The 16936-nt window shown below is 41.6% G+C and overlaps 1 protein-coding gene across 1 annotated transcript in view; it reads left to right on the forward strand.

Annotated features, from left to right (window-relative positions):
- Positions 1 to 4786: 4786 nt before the first annotated feature.
- SLC17A6 (solute carrier family 17 member 6) overlaps positions 4787 to 16936 on the forward strand; it is an 86475-nt gene continuing 74325 nt past the window's right edge. Inside the window, exons 1-3 of the mRNA XM_053281374.1 lie at positions 4787 to 5722; positions 8869 to 9121; positions 11541 to 11659. Coding sequence (XP_053137349.1) covers positions 5637 to 5722; positions 8869 to 9121; positions 11541 to 11659 — 458 coding nt within the window. The 5' untranslated portion in view covers positions 4787 to 5636. The remainder of the gene's footprint in view (positions 5723 to 8868; positions 9122 to 11540; positions 11660 to 16936) is intronic.

Below are 16936 nucleotides of genomic sequence, written 5' to 3' on the forward strand. Positions count from 1 at the left end.
TTAGGGACCTTCATGGACCAAGCTGTGATTAATCATATTCTCAGATTTAATGGTGCTGTTTTGATTGATGGTGCAGTGCTGAAGGAATAGCCTTTGCCTGTGTTCCACCAGTTTATCTCCCTTTCTAAATGGTAAAGCAAGCGGCTTAAGCTGGTCTGTGCATTTTCAAACTAATTCATCACATGCATATATGCTACTCCAACTGTGTCTCTAATCATTGGGGGGTTTTAAGCTTTGCATTTAAAATACTTGTTTTTCCCAAACTAAGAAGAATCCTTAAATACCCTACATACGTGATTCATTTTTATTTACTGTATAAACATAAGGCAGAGAAATGCACCACAATTTTTTAAAATGAGGAAGTTGTGGCTCTGCTCTGGGAATTTTACAAGAGTGGATTGGATGTGCATATTTCTGGAAAGGGTTAGGTAGGTCTAGGGAATCTTTGTATTCCATGAATGGATAAGATGATCCATGTGCCCCTTCTGACTCTTCAGTGGGGTACCACAAGCTTAACATATTTGTGGATAACAAATGTAAAGACCAGTTTTCACATGCATATACATCACTTGATTTCTCATAATTTGTTGCTCAGTGCTTAATGTCTTGAATGTTTGCACTAGCTCAACAGAAAAATATTGTGTTTGACACTATGGGAAATTATATGAACATTCTGTCTGTGATATTTGCATTGCAATGACATTTCCATACACATCATTATTTGACGGTGCAGCCATCAGGTGATGCACGTCCATGTATGACTAGTCCTAAATATGTGATCCCTAATACATGTATTCAGAAATCACTACAGCTAACATTATTCCATTTAATACTTGTACTTTAGAAAATATAGAACAGAAATCTGGTGGAATACCTCCACTTTTGTGCTGGTTCTTGCCTCGTTCTCTTGCCTTGCTTTTTCAGTCTCTCACTATGGTAAATGTTTTCATCTTCAGAACTATCCTTGTGTAGCTTTGGTGGAACATGTGAATTAGCTGGATTCTCAGTGGATGGGCAGCAAGCAGGCAAACAGACAAAACTAATAATAACTCAGGGCAGGAAACAGTCAGGAAAAGGCAGCTCAATAGAACAAGAAGGAGAAACAAGCTTGAAGCTTTTTCTTATCAATGAATCTTCAGCCTATAAAATGCTGCGCCCCACATAACTAGGGGAAAATTCAGCTGCTTAAGTCCTGTGGATCAAGCCTGTCATTAACAACTTCATAAGAGGCAGTTAAAAAGCTGGCCACACTACACTTCACCAGGCACAGAAGGTAAATATCTGGTTGTGGTTGGAACGCTAGAGAGAAATTTGACCCTAAAACAGCTAGTGAGCAAGAGGACTTCCATTCATGCCCCAGATCTTTATCTGTGGAGCCATATAGGGGGAAAGAAAATTCAGAGAGATTACTGATTTCAGTTCTCTGGGGTGTAATACCTTCTACAGGAAACCTCCTACCCTTTCCACAGAACTAGTCAGAAGGGCAGAAAAACAGTAGATTGTCATTTCTTGCTGAACCTAATGGAGAGGAAGGTCCCAGGAATCCTTCAGGAATCTCTCACCACCTCACAGGATCTGCCTTATCTACACAGAGTTACCAGCTTTTTATTGCTCCTGCTTCTGTGCCTAACAGCAGCCTGACATGGAGTAACTGAGCAGGTAATGGTTTCCCCTTACTTTATTTCCATGTCAGAAACTATTCCACATGCTGATTTTTGTATCCTGGGTTGCCCAGGAGGAGACCAGCAAAAAGATGGCAACTTGAAACCAGGGTCACATTCTGATAAGTGGAACAAATATTTCCCAGTCTAGGATCTGGTAGTCTGCCAGACCCTTAACTAATTTTTAGAGTTTATTCTAAAAGTGGCAGAAATGTCTTCAATCAGAAAGCACAACAAGCAAATGGCTCATGGAATATGTGGAAAATAAGCACAGCCTCTGAAATCTCATAGCAAAAAACACCCCTCTTCTTGCTAGGAATAGGAATCTTGCCTCATTTGATCCTGCAACCAGAATCAGTCATGACTCTATAGGGTATTCAGCTGAAAAGTAAGGCCACCCATAGGACAAACTGCAGTGGTGTGCAGCATCATATCATTCTGCAGTAACTCCAGGGCTTCCTTAGGAACTGCATTCTTGTTGGCTGTTTTTGAGATGGATTTGTGTGCTTCCAACCAATACTTGAAAACAATGACAGTGATATCATAGTTTGTAGTTACTGCATAGTGACCTGATCCCAAGCTTTAGCTGCAGTAGAGATCATTAATTGAGTTCCCTCCCACCCCTGTTTTGTTTTGTGTTCGTGTTTTCCAACCTGGCAGTGACAGGAGGGAAAATCATAATCTGTAAAAACACAATTAAGACATACTTAATGTTTTTAATCACAGTGTCAATAGATTGTCATGTTCTTTACCGAACATATTACTCTGTTTAACAGCAGCCAGGCACACAGATATTAAGCAGGTGAAGCTTTTTTGGCATGGAGTAAAAGTTAAGATTCTTCTACTTAATTTCTCTCTTTTAGGCTGCAGCTAAAAGCAAAGGAGCAAGGCTAATAAAAGATGTGACAACCCTAGTCAACTAGAATTAAGCACTTTCTCATTGTGTGATTATGCTGTGAATGGCTAGAAATCCAAATCATATCCTTTCCCTTCTTCTGCTGTATTTATCTCTTCTCCCTCCTAAATCTAGATTGAACATTATCTGCTGATGGTTTGGTGCTAAATATATAATACAAATGAAGATGAAGATGAAGATGAAGAAGAAGAAATGATATGCAATATGCTATCTAAATTTAGTAATAATGTTTATACAATTATTCAAATTAATATATTAAAAATGTCTTGATTGCTTAGAAGGGTAGGGTAGACCCATTTAATTCAGCAGGAGATTTAAGCAACATATTGTCATTATTTTAAATACAAGTTATTATAAAAACTGGATGAGGCCGGCATAGCTTAGAAAAGGCATTCATCCCCCTTCTACTTCATACAAGAGAAGAAGAGGGGGGGCCTATTATCTATTATCATATATGTATATATCATCCAAAAGCAAAATATGCTTTCCCCCTTCAAAATAGTGGCTGACAGAGAGAGCAAGGATGCACTGGTGCAGCAAGAGATCATTCTGACACAACTTCCTTACTAACTGCATTGGTGCAACAGGAAGCAGCAATTTTTGAAACCCTCTCTTTCCTAGGAAGCCCTCTGTGCCACCCAAAAATATGTCTCTGAGTGCAGCACAGTTCTTGGGGACATATTTTTGGGTGGCACAGGGGGCTTCCTGAGGGAGGGGAGGATATCAAAACTTGCCATTTCCCTGCTGCACTAGTGTAATGAGTTAGGAAGTTTGATTTGGCTGCTCTCTCACTGCAGTGAATCCTTGCTCTGTATGTCAGCCAGTTATTCTGTTAATATACACATTTCTGCAGAAAAATAATTAAACTGCTATAATTTATCAATGCATATTTATTTGATGGGCTGATAGCCCTAAAATTTAGATTTTAAAAAATTTGTGAAGTAAAACAGAATTTTATGCACTCTATTTCTGCAGTCAGAAAATCCTTTGCTGAAAATGGTCTATTCGCCAACTATAAAGTGACTTAAATCAAGAGAACATACAGTCTAAAATGTGAGAAGTTGGAAGATTAATTTTTTTTAAAAGCCCCTCTGCTGCTTATAAACCTTAATGTTTACTAGTCTTTTATTAGATACATATTTTTTGTTCATCTAATAATGCTATTTTATGTGACATTTTACATAGTCAAGGGGGGAAAGTGACAATGAACACCCATAATAGTAAATTAATAGAAGAGTTTGCAAATATCATTGTCCTTCCACTAGAGGGCATCCTTTGTAAATACAGGAGCAACAATGTATTTAGAGCATAGCAACAGGAGCACACTTTTTTATCATTTGTTGATACCATATTTATGTTAAGAATAAAATTATCAATACCCAGATACAAAATACATGCATTTAGAAAGAGTCCTGCTTTTAATAAAATGATAATATCCATGTTATCTGCCTCAAAAAAAAAGTGGGAGAGAGTTTTGGAATATACCAACTCCCAGTGTTTTTAAGAACATCTGCCCCTTCAACTTTGATTTTATTAGATTAAAATTTTAGGAGAAGTCATCACATTTTAGAAGAAAATTCTAGACTACATTGTGACCGTCAGAAACCAAATCTGAACATTACAGTTTGAGCACATTATATGAACGTTGGGATATTCATTCAATGCAGCTATATGTATACATGAAACATACATATCAAGGACAGAAATAAAATTAGATCATCTTAGAACACACACATATCCATATCATTTATTATATGTACCATGTCATATCTAACAGGCTAAGATGTCCATCTTAGCATCCATCTTACATATTATGCAACTGAAATATATCTCCCCATCTCTGTAATACAACTTTCACTACAGTCTAATGCTCTGCTGCCCTGTTTGGCTATATGCCAAGATTAACGGCCTAAAAGGGGAGTAGTAGATATTGTATTCACGGGCAGTGTTCAATTCTTTTTGCAATACTGCAGCAAACGCTTCTGAAATGCACCGTAGCACTTGCTCTGCCCAACCGCCCGGGTCAGCCTATGCACTGGTAAAGGGAGTCAGACATTGAAATCAGAAAGTTAATTGACAGTTTAAGAAACTCCCGTTTCTTTGATAAGTACACTGCTCTCTGGAAAACGAGAGAGTACACGAGACGAGAGCAGGCGCGCTCCTCTTTGGTTTCCATGGCATCGGCTCTTCATTGACTTCATTGTAATGTGTCCGCCCAATTCCCCTAGAACATTGATGATGGCGGAGAAAAGCTTCCGACTGCGCTCTCCGTGGTGCTGAAAACACTTTGGAGTCCGGTGTGCATAAGGCACTATCTACGGTGCTGAAATCTCTCCAGAAGACGCTGGACTGATATAGGAGGTGGACTAAAGCCTTCAGCTCGCGTGGCATGTTGACCTCAGCTCAGTCTACTTAGATTACTCTTTCCAACACTGGAGCAAGTGGCTGATGAGTTGCACACAAGCAGTGAAACGCTAGCACTGTCCCTGTGCCAGAGCTGCTGCCACAGTCAGCAGAGATTCACACATAATGTTGTGAGGTGGGAAGGTTTCTAAGTATCCTCTTTTGAAATCGACTGCATTTAACGACTCTCCACCTCTGCGTATTCCAAACGTAAGAAAAGAATCAGCATCAAATCAGGATTTTATTTTGGGCTTTCAATCAAGTTTGTTTCCTTCCTCATGCTAACCATGGCTCCTCCTGCACTTTTTGCTTGTGGACCCTGCACTTTCAAGAAGACGTTATAGTTGAGTCTCACAACTCCTATTCTATTAGGAAATCCGTGGGTTGCATGTACACATTCAATCGTCTCCTCTTTCTGGCTCTTGCTCTCGCTCTTTCTCGCCCCCTCGCCCACAGGCTCTCTCACACACAACACACTCACACAGAGTCTCTCTTTCATTCTCGCTCGCTCTTGCACGCACTCTCATCTCATCTGGATGCACACAATAGCCATTTTATGGAGAAAAGCTGGATATGAAAACCGATATGAGCCTTTATCGCTGTTTGTAAGGGTGCTCTAGTTAACCAAGTCAACGCCATTGCAAACATTTACAGGAATGGAGTCGTCAAACAAAAAGATTATGGGCCATGGCACGGAGAAGCTGAAAAATTTTGCTGGGAAAACGCTTGGTCAGCTCTACAGGTAAGAAAGGAATTCTCCTTGGTCAAGAATGTTTTACTAGGAATAATGTGAAGCTTCTTAAAGTGAGACTGCTGATCTCACCTGAAACTAGGAGGTAGATAAATAGATATGGAGGACGGGGAGAGACTAAAAGTATTAATAGATTTCCTTTTGCATTCTTTGGATTCTGCTAGGAGTGTAATTTCAACAAGATTGTACCAAAATAGTTCGGATATTTTATTTAATGTATCTTTAAAGGTCTTAACCGCTTCTGTTCGAAAGTAAAAGCAATTTATGTACATGGAATTTTCTTCTTTAACTGTTCTTGGGACCACAGTCTTAATAATCACATCGGGCTAGGTGACACCCCCCCCCAACACCACCAGTTCTGTGTACTTGAAATTTCAAATTCAGACCAGACTACCTTGTATTTGAAACAAAAATATTTCGTCATGTGTTTTCAGCTTGCAAAGTTTCCTTTCTTTTCTGAAGGCTTTTTAAACACTATTTTCGATCTGCATTCCCCATTCCCCTGTGAGTTTGCCCTTCAAATGACGAAAAACATGGAGATGCATAAATAATTGATCGTCTCATGTCTTCTCTCTGTGTTTTGGGGGACACACACACAGAGGGGAGACCAAAGGAGGGATCGTTAAATGAAATATGTGTTCTCCTGTTGAGCCCTACTTCATCGGTGAAAAAATACGATTGGAATAGATATTTTTCTCCGGAAAGGAAGAAGTTTGAAAAATAACCTAGCAAGCCTCCATACAAGTGTATTCATTTCAAGTCAATGCCAGTGTAATGTGAATGCACTGCAGTCTTTCCCATGAATTAAACACAATTCAAAGCGGAAGTCCTAGATAGTGGAAGTCATGGTGTTTGGGAAGGAAAAATATACCGTTATATCGACATTATTTCAACCTCGATTCTCCTAAAAGTAATCTCCACCTCCCCCGAATGTTTAGAGTGTCCGGTTAATACCTGCATAGGAAGGTCACCTTTGACTTCTAATGAGGAACGATTCCATTGCGGCAGTCCTTTAGAAGTAGACTTGCCCTACTGTAGAAAACGTTAGGGCATCCCAACCTTTTGGAATGCTTAGAAAACGAGGATGGTCCAGGTTTGTAATCTACTACTATGCAGCGATTGCTGTTTGAATGGAACTTCTACAGGTTGGCTCTGGAAACAATAACAGCCCAGCCCACGTATTTGCCATCATGTCCGCCCACGAAGTCGAGTAAGGGTAAAGGGGGATATAATAAAAGCAACATATTGATTTGTATTACAATCGAACATTCCGTCTTTCTCCCTAAGGATCTTTACAAATTTGACTTCAAAAAGGAAATGCGATTAACTGTACATATTTGTGTCACTTAATCTTTTACAAATCATGTGTAATCAATTATAAGATTATCTGAGAACCCTTAATTCTACATTCGAGATGTAAACCAAGCCACCGACAGAAAAGCAGATGCTAATTTTCTTCTCTTAAAAGTGTTCTCTTTACCATCCTATGTATCTTGTTTTGTTTTTTTGCTTTGTTATGGAAGAGTGGGGAATAATTTTCTGTATCATCGCAGCGAGACTATATAAACATTGTAATCTTTGATATCCCCTTAAAAAATGCATTCATTCGTTAGGAAGTGGGAAGGGGAGCTGAAGTCAAGGGCAGAATTTCGTGGGAAATCCGAGTCTACTTTTTAAAAAATGTTGGGAGTTTTGTCATTGGTTTTAATAGAAAAACAACCTGTATCTTGAAATTATCCTAGCAAAGGCATCTGGGAGTTAGGGTTTCTTTTCAACTGAACAGAATCTAATTCAGATTCCCGTGGTGGAGAGTAGCATAAACACCTGGATATTTGTCGTCCTGAACATCACTAGATCCTGCCCCTGCACATTAATTTGCCCATCTTTACTGTTTTATTTCTTTAGGGAGTTAACGTCACGACTATTCTCCTGTTCAGAATAATTCAAGAGGCGGGGGGATTCCCAGTAATGGGAGCTCAGGTTAAAAAAAAAAAAAAAGATAACAAAATGGAATGTTAAGATCAGGTTTTAAAAGGGGAAGATTCACAAGGACCTGCGAAAATTACTGGGAGACAGACGACCCGCGAAAAATGATCGCACAATTGAAGGGCATCTTGAGTGTATGACAAACAGCCATGCATTGGATCAATAAGAATTCAATCCAGGGTGGGAATGTGACAAAGTAATCTTTAGGTGCAACTGAAACCCCTCCATGCATTTCTTAGTATTATAGATAGCCAAAAGAAGTCTATGTAGCGATGTGATATTTGTGTATTTGTTATCCTTATTACACTGAAGCCTCGATTTGAGCTCTGATTGTATCCCAGACAGAACAGCCCACAAATAATGGAATGTTTCGGGGATCTTCAATAAGGTTAAAATGAGAGCATTAACGTGCAAACTCATTTACCACATTTCAGTAGCTGGAATGCAGGAGTGTTTTGCTGAAAACATGCGAGACAGCCATTTTGAGTCTGGAATAAAACCAGATGCCTGCCCACCTTTGAAACTAGATCTCCTTTCCTTCTCATCAGCATACCTCAGCGGGATGCACGGCGTTATTGCACCCTTTTGGTCTAGTGTTTGTCATGCCATTTTAAGATTGTTAAAGCCTCTCCCCCAAGCCAATGCTGCCCACAACTTCTAACATCTACTCTCCTTGGAGCTAGCCAACATGGCGTCTCTGCAGTAGTGGTTGGACGTAATCCACCTCAGTTCTTCCAATGCATTCGAACACATTGGTAAGGGAATAAAAGATCGTTTGGCTGGCATTTCCTTGAATGGGACTCGATGAATTATTTTGGGATTGAAAGACAGGTGCTTGGGACATGGACGGGCCCAAATCATACCTATAACCAGGCGGCCCTTTTTATGATCTCAAATGTGATGGGTTGTCTGCATTTATTAGTGATAGGAGAAATGGACTCTGCACATGTTCAGAGGCTCCTTTCCCCTCATTAATCCACACAGTGGCACTGAACATAGATTTCAAGGCTGATGTCTGATTCAAACTGAGTCCCTCTGCCACTGCTTTTAACAAACATTTCTGAAAGGGAATTTACAAAAAGCTACTCAAGTGAACCTTTTTCTTGGAGTGTCCTGACTCCTGACTGAGTTCTCCCCTTTGGGTTGGACAGAGTCCTAGAGAAGAGACAGAAAACCGGGGACACCATCGAGTTGACAGAAGATGGAAAACCCTTGGACGTTCCCGAGAAGAAGGCGCCAGTGTGCGATTGCACCTGCTTTGGGCTCCCCCGGAGATATATCATTGCCATCATGAGTGGACTGGGCTTCTGCATCTCTTTCGGAATCCGTTGCAACCTGGGAGTAGCCATCGTGGACATGGTCAATAATAGCACCATACACCGAGGAGGGAAACTCATCAAAGAGGTGAGGGACCTGAGTGGGAGACTCTCACTCAGCCTGCAATCATGCGCCAGAATGACCTCCAAATGCCCTTCACTCGTTCATACATACAGGAACATTTTTTGAACACAAGCTAAGAATACACTAGAGATATTTCCTTTAGAGGTTGTTGTCTGATGATCTATGAATGCTTGAGGGGAAGTAAAATTTTATCTTGCTGCCTTTAATCGTAACAGAATTGAATTAACTAAAAGGAAAAAAATGATTAGGCACATTTCCTTCCTTCCTTCCTTCCTTCCACCAGAAGGTGACTATAGCCCCCCGCCCCACTCTATCCCTGCACAAAATGCTCTTCAAATTAACGGGACTTTCGCTCCATTCTAAACTCACCTACTTTGAAATAAGTCCCATTGAGTTTAATTGTTCTTAGAAGGTGTGGTCAGCACAGCAGGACCACAACCTCAATCGATTTAAACTCTAGACCGTTCAATTATGAATGCGACTGTCAGTAATTCAGAAAACACCTTTGTAATCATTGCCGCTTTCTGGTTTTGCTTCTGGTTCTGGCCAGCGGTATCGGGCTGCAGCGATATAGGATGGTGCTGAAAGGCATCATCTCACACTGCACAGGAGAAGGCAATGGTAAACCCCTCCTGTATTTTACCAATAAAACTACATGGCTCTGTGGTCGGCAGGAGTCGACACCGACTTGACGACATAACTTTTCCTTTCTATTAATATTATTATTAGATGAGGAGAATTACTCAAAGTAGTCCCATTAAAATTAAGACATAACTTGTCCTAAATTTTAGTGGAACTACTTTAAGTAATTTTCCTCACCCTGTCAGCCGTTGTTGTTATTGTTATTAGCAGCATCAAACACCAAAGAGGACTGAAAGGTTGCTGTTAGGATACGTGGAAACACAGGAGTTAACGAAATACAATGAATGTGTTGTGCTCTATTAAAATTTTAACATCAGGTTCGAGACTCAAGGTTTAAAAGGGGAATGGGAAGGAGACACTCAGAAAGAGAAGGTGTGATTGTGTGAAGCAAGTGAGGCACATCTATACCACCAACTCCCTAAAATGGGAGTGGGGAGGGACTGGGAAGGGGAGGAGCAACTAGATTTGCAGTCAAATGGGAAATAAGCTCTTATACTCTCAGGTGCGTGTGAGTTGACTGCGTTTAAATAGTGGAAAGGAAAATATACTCTGCATATGCTCAGAAGCTACTTCCTATTTCACTGGTCTTGACACTGAATATAAATTTAGGGGCTGATCACTGATTCGCTTGCCGCCCTGAACCCATAGGCTGCTGCTTTTGGGGGGGGGTTTCTTTTAAGTCTCTGAACGGGAAAGCTGAGCAAGGTTTAGGAAGAAGCCTTGAACATTTGCTTTCCTCAGCAAAACATCATGTGCTGAATGTAATAGAAGTTTAGAAACCGAGGATACAAAATAATTTACCTTAAAAAAAAATCCCGTTCATTTCAAGAAACATTCAGACCAAGCAACAAGCAACATGAATTGAAACGTGCTTAGCTAATAAGTTCATTGCATATTTCCTGAACTGTCAGTGTTTTTGACACGAAGACTTTTTCAAATTATAACTACAGAGAGGTACATACTCTGTTTCCCTATGGTGAATTTGATACATTTTTGGTGTGTTATATTTCTGAAGCAAGATATGAGTAAAATAGCGTAAAGTAAAGTGTGCCATCAAGTCGAATTCGACTCCTGGTGCCCACAGAGCCCTGTGGTTTTCTTTGGCAGAATACAGGAGGGGTTTACCATTGCCATGCCTGCGATGATGCCATCTTCCTATATCTCTGTTGCCCAATATAGATCTTTCCCATAGTCTGGGAAACATACCAGCAAGGATTCGAACCGGCAACCTTCTGCTTGTTAGTCAAGTATTTTCCCGCAGTGCCATTCAGAGTGGTAGGGGTGATTTAATCAAGGCAAACTTCATTCATTCTCCACCGACTTGCTGTCTTCTACAAGTCTTTCTCAGTGTGTTCTGCTTGAGCTGGGCCATTGCCCTTTTCATCTACCTATTGTTAACCTTCTCTAGCAGTGGGTGACACAAGGTTTTTTGCCAACCTAGTAGAGATCGGGCGTGGCAGAAAGAAATGGTCACCCCCAGGCTGTTCGGGTGTGGTATTAGATCCTGAGACCTGCTAGCCTAAACTTCCATTATCAATTATTCTTATTATTATAGTTCTTAGCAACCTATTTGACCACACTGCTGTTTCTCCTGCAAGCTGTCCATGGTTTATGGAGAATGGTTAGATTTAGCAAGTGCAAATGTGAAACACACGTTCATTCTCATCTCACAGAATTTCGCCTAGTATCTCACAATATAAATCGTTTCTTTATGTGGCTGGATCCCCTTACAACCTGTTCTCTCTCTCTCCTTTCGTCTTTTGCTTGCTCGTTTTGGAAGAAAGCGAAGTTTAACTGGGATCCGGAAACCGTGGGCATGATCCACGGCTCGTTTTTCTGGGGATATATAATTACGCAAATCCCGGGGGGATATATTTCATCCAGGCTGGCAGCAAACAGGTAATGGCAACCTAATATCTGTCCTACAAATGCGATGTAAGTACACAAAGAGAAACATGTCTGTTGGCTGCATTACAGTGTATGACTCCTGTTTCTAAACAGTCGGCGGAAAAAGCAAACGTAACAAGAGAGGAGGTAATGCCATGGGCCTGAGTTGAGTTTCTTCCCTAGAAAGAAAAGCTGGTTATTTTAGAACAGGGGGTCCCAACCTTTGGTCCCCGCGATCTTGTTGGACAAGAACTCCCCTCATGGTCGAAGGCCATTGAAGCTAGGGATGATGGGAGTTGTAGTCCAACAACATCTGGGGACCAAAGATTGGGAACCTCTGCTGTATAGAAACTGGGATAAGAATAGCCTTGTTTGAACAGCATTGATGACCAACACGGAAGAGCTAGCTAGCGTGTACTTTGCAGGGATGCAGATTCCACCCCACCAAGGATTTGAGCAGTTCCTCCTTTAATTTACTGCTCCCTCGCCAAACCTAACCCATATCTTAAACCCGCAAAACATATTCTCTCACACCCCTCATCGCAATCCCCACCCAAATTAAATGACAAGTTGTTTCTCAATCTTTCCCTCTAACTGCACCGGACAGAAGAAAGTCCCATTTATTTCAATGGGACTTATTGCCAAGTAATGGTGTTTATGGTCCCAAGTCTAAACAGATCACTTTCTTTCGATTGGTCCCCCCTCCACGCCTTAAACTGTTTCAGTTAACAACCTCCCACTCAACTCAGTTAAGACGATGCTGTTGGCTTTGAGTTATGTATTTCAGCTTAACTGAATGGACGCGCGTACAGAGGCAACAACTACTATTATTCATTATAATTATACATGACTGGTGATGATGATGATGATTATTGGTAGTCTTTAGACCAAGCCCGCCACAGGTTTGTTTGTTTTTTAAACCCAAAACAAAACATGAGTTTGTTCAGGTATTGTTGTTGTTTTGATATACCATGCAGATAGAAAAGCCCAGACGAAAATGGCGTTAGATTTTGCATATCCCAGCAGGTGACAATATTTATTCCGCACTGTATTTATTTGTTTGCTTGGCTAGACCATTCAAAAACATTTTATCTGGTTTGTTGGGTTCTCTGTTCCTTTTGGCGGCTTTTGGTGGAGAAAATCTACTCTTGTTCAGGTTGCTTCAGTAGGGATTTCTGAAAATCATTGATTCCGAGCTGTTATTAATTATTTTTCCCCTCATCACAAAGACGCAATACATCTCTCCCCCAGATTAAAAGCGGTGATTATTTGTTCGACACGAATAGGCTGAATGGGGTACCTTCTGCATGAAGCAGGAGGAAGGAAAAGTGGTTTCCGAGAGGTCTGAGCAATGAAAGGGAAGTGCAGATGGCGGAGGGTCTTAAGGCTCCGTTTCTATGGTGTCTGGCAAGAAGGCTGCAAGCACCCAGGGGGCGAGTCTACCTGTTAATTAGATCCTCTGAGTACTGCCGGCGCACGAGGCACTCCGAGCCCTCAGCGCTACCGCCTCGGCGTTGGGAGGGGTTGAGCAAGGTCCTCCTAGGGACGCTTTTGAGTCTGGCGCTAAGCTCGGTGCAAATGGAAGGCTGGGGCACTTGAGAGCGGGGGAGGCCCCGAAAGGCTCTGCCTCGACAGGTCAAGGGCTGGATGGATTTTCTAAAGAACAACGTGCTCGCCAAGGCGTACTGCAGTCCTCTTGAAACCCGAGGGCTCATTAAGGAGAAACCAAACTAGCCGCTCAGGGAGACGCGCCGATTGTCAGCTGACTCCATGGCGGTGCACACACGCCTTGACGTCAAGGACGTGCCTGCTCTAATTAATCTCCAGTGCTGATCCACGCACGATCGTTAACGCAGGAAGGTGGGGCACTGAAAATATACACCCTACAGAGGAAACGAAAACCTTCACAGGCAGATATCCTCAGTCTCGCCCTAGCCGTCTGTTCTGTGGCCTGCTCTGTGTGTGCGTGTTGCTGGCCTGTATGAAAATGTGACCCACTTCCCATGTCCTGGTCTAGTCATCTCTCTTCAGAGTTCAATCAGCTTTTGGAATAAAAGAAAGCTGAGTGTGTAATTGAAGGGTGGGATATATATCTGGGATATATCTAGGCCCCAGAGGTGGGGGACAGGGGCCCATCGTCCTTTTGTCCCTTTTTGTATGCCAAGCTACGCTCTTTACTCTTCTCACCGAATTCGTCTCCCTACAACGTGTCACCCCCATTAGAGCCCTTCCTACTGATGATTATTGGCATAAATGTGGGGAGACAACCCAGAACCCACTGTCTTTGCAAGCAGTAGAAATCCGGTGTGGTCGTCGTACACTGCAGTAAGGAAAAACGTTGCAGCTAAATCTGTATACCATAGAGATAATCGACTCAGAATAAACTCTCTGACTCCAAAGCTAAATTAAACTACAATCGAGGGGGTATCCTAGCAACTGCGACATGCACCTGGGGATACATGGTTGCAACTTTCTCAGATCGGTCAAACCGGAACAGATTTTGAAAGGGGAATGAGAATGCGTAGCACGATCCCATCATGTTTGCTCGGAAGTGTCACCTATTCCAATGTCTAAACTAACGGTGCAAAGATTGCAGCTTCAATCTCACTAAAGTCGACGGAAGTAATTCCGTTTCAAGTCAAAAATTCTGGGTTCACTAATTCCAAGATCTCAATCACAGTGGTGCAACCTGATAATTTTGAAAGGGAAAATAACGCAACTAATTTGAAATGGAAAACGAGGGAGCGCAACAAACGGGTACATGGAGAAATCCCGGCTTACAAGTAGCGTTTCTTGAGCATCCAGTTACTCTCCATAAGCCTGTGAAAAAATGCACGTTGAAAAATACATGTTGTCGCCAATATGAATATAATGAAGCAAAAAATGCTACTCGAGTATCAACTTAGTTACTTAGAGAAATCCACCTCCTGCATTCTAAATCAATGCAAGGTATGTGAAGTGGGATGTTAGAAATATACTTTGCACTAGGGATACACCTGGCATATAGTTTATGAGATTATTTGGGCCCTGAATATAGATCTGGAGCATAAAGCGTTGCTTACTCTCTTCGGGAGCGGATGGGATTGAGATTTTATTCTCTGGCTCATATTAAGCACTGCTAGTAAGTCTGGAAGTGACCTAGAGGATGCAGGCCAACTATTTTCTGGAGATGGGTAGAAGTAAATGCGACGTTCTGTCTTTAAGGGAAGCCTTCCTGCGAGGCTCCGCCCACCAACCGTCCTTGACGTCACTTCACACAGAGCCTTCAGAACAGGCTATGATCTCATCCAAGTGACAAAATGGCAGCTCAAAATAGTTTGCTGTCTCTGCCCTAGCATAGGAAATCAATCTGGGGGCTAACTTTACTCCTGGAAGAATCTCCAATTGAATTACTATTCCATCCAGCTGACGCATGAAGGAAGGGGCTATAATTTGAGAAATCATGCGAGGGGGAAACAAGGGCGGCACCACAGGCGGGGCAAGCTGCCCCAGACGAGTAGTTTCCGCCATGCTTGTTTCAAAATTCTAGTATGTGGGACACACAGAGCTCGCCCACCCATGCATGCGCTTTGCCCTTTCTAGGCCTCCTCTCAATGTTTTTTTCCTGGTGCTGCCACATAGCACTCCTCACCATGCCGACCCCCCTGAGACCACAAGGTCTGGGATATAGGCTCTGTTTCCGTCCATGGTTTTTCTCTTGCTTCCTGGTCGTGAATGGACCCCATTCCATCCCGTTGTACGGAACGGTACAAAAGGGTTTGTGGGTGGGGACTGGGGAGAGATTGTGTTCCTGATCTGGGCAAGGATCTGGGATAAGCGAGGCGGTTTATCCGAGGAGTATCAGTGCCATGCAAGACTTGTTACATTAGACTGCTGCGCAAGGATGGAAGGACCCAAGCATAAGAGGTGTACACTAGGCGGGGGTGCCAACCAGACGGAGTGAAAGGTGAGAGCTGCTTGCGGGGTGGAGGCGGCAACGTGATGATTCCAGCCAGCTCTGGAATGTGGCTGCATTCTTAGAAGTTCTTCTTGCTAGGCCTGTGAAGGCTTGCTTTAAAAAAGCGGGACCCAGCAATTAGGCATTAAGCTGTAATTGCAGCCATTTTCGTATAATGACGTGTCTTTGCCCAACACAAAGGGGAAAGAAAGCTCCAGTTAATAGACATTCAGAAACCCATCAGAAAGCCCTTCTTCCAAGCCCATTCAGACGCGGGTTAAACAGATAATGATGACTGTTCAGTTTACTGAATCCAAACCTTATTAACTGAATTGTTTAAAGACGCCCGCCACGTTCTCATTCTTCTCTGGTGCTGTTTTATCCCTATCGGCTTTGTATTTCCTGCTAAGCCACAATCGTCAAAATTGTGCCTGGTTCTCCGGTGGTCTTTTTTTAAAGCCATGCAATGAACGGGAAGCATATGTGTTCGTTTTAAGCTATGAAAGGGGAGGGAGGGGTCACTTTCCAAATTACAGGGCATGGACAGCTTTTGTAAGGCTTTTCAGCACTAACCAGCATTTTCACCATCGATCAATAGTTTCTTTGCATTGATTAACTCCAATTTTATAAATACATGAACTGATTAAAGTGCATAATATCAGGATTCCAGTGGTGTTTATGAGATGTAAAAAGACAGCTGTTGTGTTGTCCAATCCTAGGAATTGTATTGGACGAAAGCAAGAAATGTACATAAATGCTTTGTACCACATCATCAACACTGAACTCTGATTTAACAGAGCAGACAGCTCCAATTAAAACCTGATTAAAAATCCAAACATTAATCTGTGATTAATACATCTATGACACCAATTTAGATACTGAAAAGGCATTGTTCTGTGTTAAATACCAGAAGTGCTCTCATGAATAAGATATAGTGATAACAAATCAGGTTAAAAGTCATGATAAAGGAAATTAGATAGTAGATAGATAGCTATAAATATGTCATGTATATATTATTTTATCTGTCATATTTTATAGTATGGTGGTTGGATTGAAATGACTAGACATACCGTAGTAATTATACATGGTATAGTAAGCACAGCTTATGATAAATATTGACAACACATAGTGTTGCTTTAATTTTAATATTATATACATATATGTAATATTATATCCAGAGCACATTAAGCCAGTCACATTGATGTGACTCACACAAATGCCCCAATATAGAACTTATATGCACATGAACACTTGTTCACACAGAAGGCTTCATTCATTTCAAAGGAAAGAGAAGATTGGTATGTATGTATGAAATGAAGGTAGTTAAAGTTTTAAGATAAATATATCAACTA

The sequence above is a fragment of the Hemicordylus capensis genome, chromosome 1 (genome assembly GCF_027244095.1).
Source record: "Hemicordylus capensis ecotype Gifberg chromosome 1, rHemCap1.1.pri, whole genome shotgun sequence".
In the NCBI taxonomy this organism is placed as follows: domain Eukaryota; kingdom Metazoa; phylum Chordata; class Lepidosauria; order Squamata; family Cordylidae; genus Hemicordylus; species Hemicordylus capensis.